Source organism: Bison bison, unplaced genomic scaffold, assembly GCF_000754665.1.
Source record: "Bison bison bison isolate TAMUID 2011002044 unplaced genomic scaffold, Bison_UMD1.0 scf7180017849866, whole genome shotgun sequence".
Taxonomy (NCBI): Eukaryota; Metazoa; Chordata; class Mammalia; order Artiodactyla; family Bovidae; genus Bison; species Bison bison.
The window spans coordinates 253,833-259,540 of NW_011480439.1; the positions used below are offsets into that span (position 1 = coordinate 253,833).

General features: G+C 63.5%; 1 protein-coding gene across 1 annotated transcript in view; it reads left to right on the plus strand.

The window, feature by feature from the left end:
• Positions 1–5,708, plus strand: part of MSANTD1 (Myb/SANT-like DNA-binding domain containing 1) — a 17,954-nt gene that overhangs the window by 4,090 nt on the left and 8,156 nt on the right. Inside the window, exon 2 of the mRNA XM_010848096.1 lies at positions 2,090–2,175. Coding sequence (XP_010846398.1) covers positions 2,160–2,175 — 16 coding nt within the window. The 5' untranslated portion in view covers positions 2,090–2,159. The remainder of the gene's footprint in view (positions 1–2,089; positions 2,176–5,708) is intronic.

A 5,708-nucleotide genomic window follows, 5' to 3' on the forward strand; every position in this document is an offset into this window, starting at 1 on the left:
GGTCGCTGCAGCTGTCTTGCTGCAGGCGGGGGGCCGCTGGGCCAGAGGACTGTAGGCTCAAGGGCCCGGCCGCAGGGGGGGGGCTCGGAGCACGCTCCACGGGTGACCGTCCTCCGGCAGGATTGGAGCCCACGCTGTCCACCGCCAGGGTCCCCACCATGCACACACCGGGCACCCACAGGGCTGTGATGGGTGCATCCCGGAGCCTGGCCCAGGCTTGTCTGTGAGAAGAGAGCGAAGCTCTGACATGAGATGTATATTTTAATTTTTTAAACGGCTACAAATACTGTACATATGAATTAAAAGGAAAAAAAGTAAATTGCCGTGTGAGGCCTGCTTTGCTTATGGGGAACCTTGCCCCCGCAGGGGGCGGCAGACCACACCAGCAGGAGCCCAGCGCTATGGGACCCAGGTGCCGGGTATTGCGGGGACGGGGGCAGCCCCCCACCAGTGCCCGAGGCTGCAGAGGCTGCGGTGGTTATGTCGAATCCCTGTAGGGGCCGTGTGGTTTCGCCCCAGGCCCCAGCTTGGAGGGGTGGTCACGGCGGGCACAGGTCCTGGGGGCTCACATGGGGCCTGTGACCTGACCTTGGAGCCCCTCGTGGCCCTGCTGCCCCTGTCGCCTCACTGGCTACCGGCCCCCGTGCCCTGGGACCGAGTGGTGAGGCTGCCCCGTCCATCTGAGCTGGTATGTTCTTCCCGCTGGAAACACCAGCTCCTCCAGGAATCCTCTCCAGTCAGCTGCGCGGGCACCAGCCCTCCCAGCCCCTCCTGGGGAGCGCCGGCCGTGCAGGGTTACAGCCCACAGGTTATACCACCTGCGGAGGCAGAGACCCAGGTCATGGACTGCCTGGGATGGGTGCTCCACAGAGTCTGCCGAAGGCTTCCCAGGTCCCAGGGTGTTGGTGGGAGTGGGCAGCCCCCAGCCCGACCACAGCGGGTGCCCAGAGAGAGAGGCAGCGGGCTTAGGAAGCCTGGCCTGTGCCCTGGTCATGGCACGTGTGGGCGCTGCCCTCGTGGTGCTGTTCCAGTGGCCAGGCCGCGAGTGTGTGTGCACCCGTTGTGCGTGTGGGAAGAGGTCAGCTCACAGGCCCGTCTCCCCCAACACGCCGCAGGCCCCAGCAGCCTCCCCTTTGGGAGGGGCTGAGCCCTCCTTGCCCGCCATGGTCTGGGTGAGGCGGCCACGCCCTGGCCTCCGTGTTTAGACGAGGGCCCCAGACGCCCTGGAAGGAAGCGACAACGTCCCGCTCACCCTCTAGCCACCCAGCACAGGTGCCCTCGGTAGAGGGCAGCCCACCCCCTGCTTCCTGACCTGAACCTGGAAAGCCCTTCTGGGCCCAGGGGTTCTTGGTCCAGCCTCGCCCCTCAGGGTGGCCCGGGCGCTGCTGGAAGGGGCCTCCTGCCAGGGGCCCGTGGGCACAGAGGTGGGCTGGCTTTGTGGAGTCACCAAGGCTCCTGGCAGACCACAGGGGTGCCTGGGGTCCCACAAGCCTGGGGGCCTTGCAGTTTGGCCTCTCGCCCAGGATAGCTTATCCCCACTGGCCTTTCGAGCAGGAACCCGGGGGCTACCCAGGTGCGGTCCCCCCTTCCTGGCCACGTCCTCTAGGGCAGGCGTTGCCAAGCCTCCATGCCAAGCTGTGAGCAGATAACCGCCGACTGGGCCTGCACTCGTCCTGGCCCTGGGGCACTCAGGGTAGGGGCGGCCCAGTGTGGTAGAGCCATCGACTCAGGGTTGGGCATGCCCACTGAGGACCGAGAGTTAAGGGTCTGGGCTCCCGTGGGGCGAGGACGGTGCTGCCAGGCGGGTCACTGTGCCCAGCAGAGCCCACCCTCCTGCTCCGCTCGCCCCTGGCCTGGACCCAGCCCCACACCCCCTGTGCTTGCCCGCCTCCGCCCGGCTGGGGGCCTTAATGCTGCCGTAAGGACTGCCACCTCCTGGGATGGGCCTGGCTCCCTGCCGTCTGCCCCCGGCGAGGTGCTGGAGGCCCCTGAGGGATGCCCCTTCCTGCTTTGGGCCCCTGGAGGGCGCCGGCCTCCCCTGCGTGCCCGGGCCCCTCCCGCTGAGGCCTGACCACCCTTCTCTCTGCAGGTGCTGCTGGACGCCTGGCCCCAGGCCCTCTGCCTCCCTGGCACGCAGAGCCTGAGGGTCCCCACAGGCCATGCAGCTGTGCCAAGGTACGCAGCCCCCGTCCACACCCCGCCAAGGGCAGACAGGGCCTTCCCACGGGCTGCCGAGAGCTTGGCCTGCCTCCGTCTCCCCCTGGCTCCCTCTTGTCCTTGGAGGCCAAAGCGAGCGCCCCCCTGCCCCACACCCGAGGCTTTCCAGCACCCCTGAAACCTCAGTGGAGATGCTGGAGCCCAGCCATTTACCCTGCCTCTGCGGGACCCATCGGCTGGTTGCCAGCAGGGGGTGATCACTGGCCCTGCATACCAACAGCGCTGCCCCAGGCCCACAGCTGCCCCTGCAGAGGCACTGGGACCTGCTGCCCTGGGGCTGCCCAAGCTGGGCACCTAGGGCGGCAGCGCCTCCTGATGACCACTCCGCAGCCGGGCCAGTATGCCGGCCTGTGCCCTCTCCAAATGCCCCGAGGAGAGGGGAGGGCAGGGAGGGGCCTCGGAGCTGCAGCTGTGCCCTCTGCACCAGCCCATGTCCGGTGGGGTCACTTGTCCAGGCAGGTGTCTGTGAGGACAGGGCTGGGGGTGGCCTGACCAAGCTGTGTCTGTAGTTGGCTGAGGCAGGTTGAAATCCTGAGCTTGGCCTGCCTCCCCTCGGAGCCCTGCCTGGGCGCTGGGGGTTGCTATGAGGCAGACCTGCTGGGCTCTGGGGGTCGGGGTTGAGGGAACATCCACCTGGAGGACAGTCAAGGCTACCCCAGGCTCTGGGGGCAGAGAATCAGCTCTCAGGCCACCTGGTAGGTTAAATCCTTTATCTAAGGGGCTTGGGGAGGACTACCTGGAGGAGGTGGGCCTTTCATCCCTCACGCACTCTGCAGACACTACTGAGTGGGCCAGGTGCCTGGTCGAGGGGCGTAGCAGCTGTCAGCCCTCCCGGGAGGTGCTGTGTGGCCAGGCAGGGGTGCCCTGTGTCCCCAGGAAACCTCAGAAGCTGCGACAGGGAGGGGCTCCCACCAGGAGCTGAGGGCAGGGCCAGGTGCTGACCCAGGACACCCTGCTGCCTTCTGCCTCTGCACCCCAAGTTCTGACTGCAGGGAGGAGAGAGCCCCGGGCGGCCCACCCCATCCTGAGCCCTCTCCTCCTTCCAGCTGGGCTTTGGCCCCTCTCTCGGGGTGAGAGGGCAAGCTCTGGACACGGGGAGGTGCAGGGTGAGGTCACCTAGCCAGAGCCTCAGGGACCCACCCCCCCACCGCCCTGGCCCCGGCCCCAGGCTTGGCTTCCCTGTCCTGGGCGGCTCAGGCCAGGACTCCCCTGTACCCAGCAGGCCTGAGGAGGGCCCTCTGTGCCTGGGGAGGTTTTCAGCTTGCACTCTGTGAGCCCTTCCCCCAAGTTCAGCGCCCCCCCAGAACCCTCGCAGCACACTGGCCGGGGGGCAGGACAGGGGCTCTGTGTGGTCATCATAGCCCGGCCAGCAGGTGTGACGTGGAGGTCTGCCCCCAAGATCTTGGGACTGAGCCTCAGTTGAGTCTGGCGGAGGCCTGAGGAGGGGGCTGGCCAGGCCACTTTGTCCAGGGTCGCACTAGGGGGCCTCCCCAGGCCTCCAGGGCACAATGGGAGCGTTTGCCCAGGCTGGCAGCATGGGTTGTGAGCCCCTGCCCAGGACCGTGGGCAGAGAAGGCCTGACGTGTCCTTCCCGGGGAGCACAGGTCAGACCCGGCACCGAGCCAGCCTGCCTGGATTCGGAGCCCAGCTTGGCCCCTTGCCCGCAGGGTGGCCTCACCTCTGTCCCTCAGGCTGTTTATCTGCAGAATGGGAATAACAGCAGCGCCAGCCTCCCTCACAAGAATGCCATGAGGGTCAAAGCTGAAAACAGACACACTGCGCTTAGAACAGGGGCTAATGGTCAGCGAGCTCGCATTCTTAAGACTGTTGTCTTTGCAAGTGTTCTTAACCCAGGGTCACACAGCTGGAGGGCAGACAGGAAACGGCTGGCTCACCGGAGGTTCAGTTTGCAGGAGGGAAAATGGGAGGAAGGACCAAAGTGGAACAGGAGGACTTCAGAGCGAAGGTGTTGCCAGAACATGGTTTGGAGTTTGCCAGGAAGCCCGAAGGCAAAATCCAGGCCACCGACTGGGAAGGGAGGGGAGAGTTACTTGAGGTCAGTCTTTCAGAGTCCATACCTTTACTCAGCAAGGCTTCACCAAGGCCTTTTCTGTGGGGTCCTGGGGGTACAGGGAGCACCCCACCGAGCCCCGTACACAAGGCAGGTCTGGGTGCAGATGGTCCGGCTGCAGGACGGGTGGGAATACGCTGTTGTCCAAATCTCGGCGCTCTGTGCACCAATGCCGAACAGAAACGTGGAGACAGAGTCTCAGAGGAGAAGGAAAGGGTGGCTTTACTTCGCCAGGCAAAGCTAGTCAAACAGGAGGGAGGGGCAGGGCGCACCCTCTGAAAGAATGGCACAGCCCGAGGACACAACATAAGCTGATTAGAGTCGAGTGGGTCCAAGGTGGCAGACAAGTCAACTTCAGCTAGACCCTGATCCTCCGTCCACTCTCTCTGTAACATCCGCAAGCGAAACGACACACCCAGAGGCACCATGGCAGTCCCAGGGCTGACCCTCAGAGACCGAAAAGTGGGCAGTGGCCCAACTGCTGGAGATCTCCACCGCTTCACCAAAACAGTTGGCACAGTCCTCCCACTCGTTAGCCTGTGAGGACGAGATGGCACGATGGCCTCACCGACTCGATGGACATGAGTCTGAGCAAGCTCTGGGAGTTGGTGATGGACAGGGAGGCCTGGCATGCTGCAGTCCATGGGGCTGCAAAGAGTCGGACACAACTGAGCGACTGAACAACATTAGCCTGTGAAATTACCCAGCTCGTAAAAAACAAAAGTGAAAGTCGCTCAGTCACGTCTGACTCTTGGTGACCCCAAGGACTGTAGCCCGCCAGGCTCCTCTGTCCATGGGATTTTCCAGGCAAGAATACTGGAGTCGGTTGCCATTTTCTTCGCCAGGGGACCTTCCCAACTCAGGAAAAGCTAACCACACGACATTGCGAGGCTGCTTGCCCTCTGCGTCAGCCCACACTCTGTGGAGTGTTTCTCTCTGAATAAACCCGCTTCTTACTTATCACTTCGTCTCTCGCTGAATTCCTTCTGCAATGAGACATCAGAGACCTGAGCTTCATTAGGTCCTGACACCAGGTCTGTGATCTCAGTTGGCAGAGCACGCGTTGTGGCCGAGTTGGAGTCCCGGCCACTTGGGGTCGAGTCTCCAGCAGGGTTTTGGCCAGGTTTACGTTCCCAGACACGTGGCTTTAAGCCCCAACTGAGGTCAGCGGTTTCACTAGCACCTCAAGGGCTGTGCCCTGCTCCCTGGTGTGTAGGCAGAGGTTATAGTCAGGCAGGGGTCTGTGATAAGGGTCAAGGCAGTAGCAAGTCTTCATTTCTGCTTCTGCAAGTTTTCCAAAAGGCGGGGTTGCTGATGAGCTCACAGTTTGTGCAGGGTCTCCAGTGGTCTGTCTCCTGCTCATCTTGACGGGCCTGTCCTGTCCCTCCTCCAATCAGCAACCGCTCTGCCCTTCGGAATG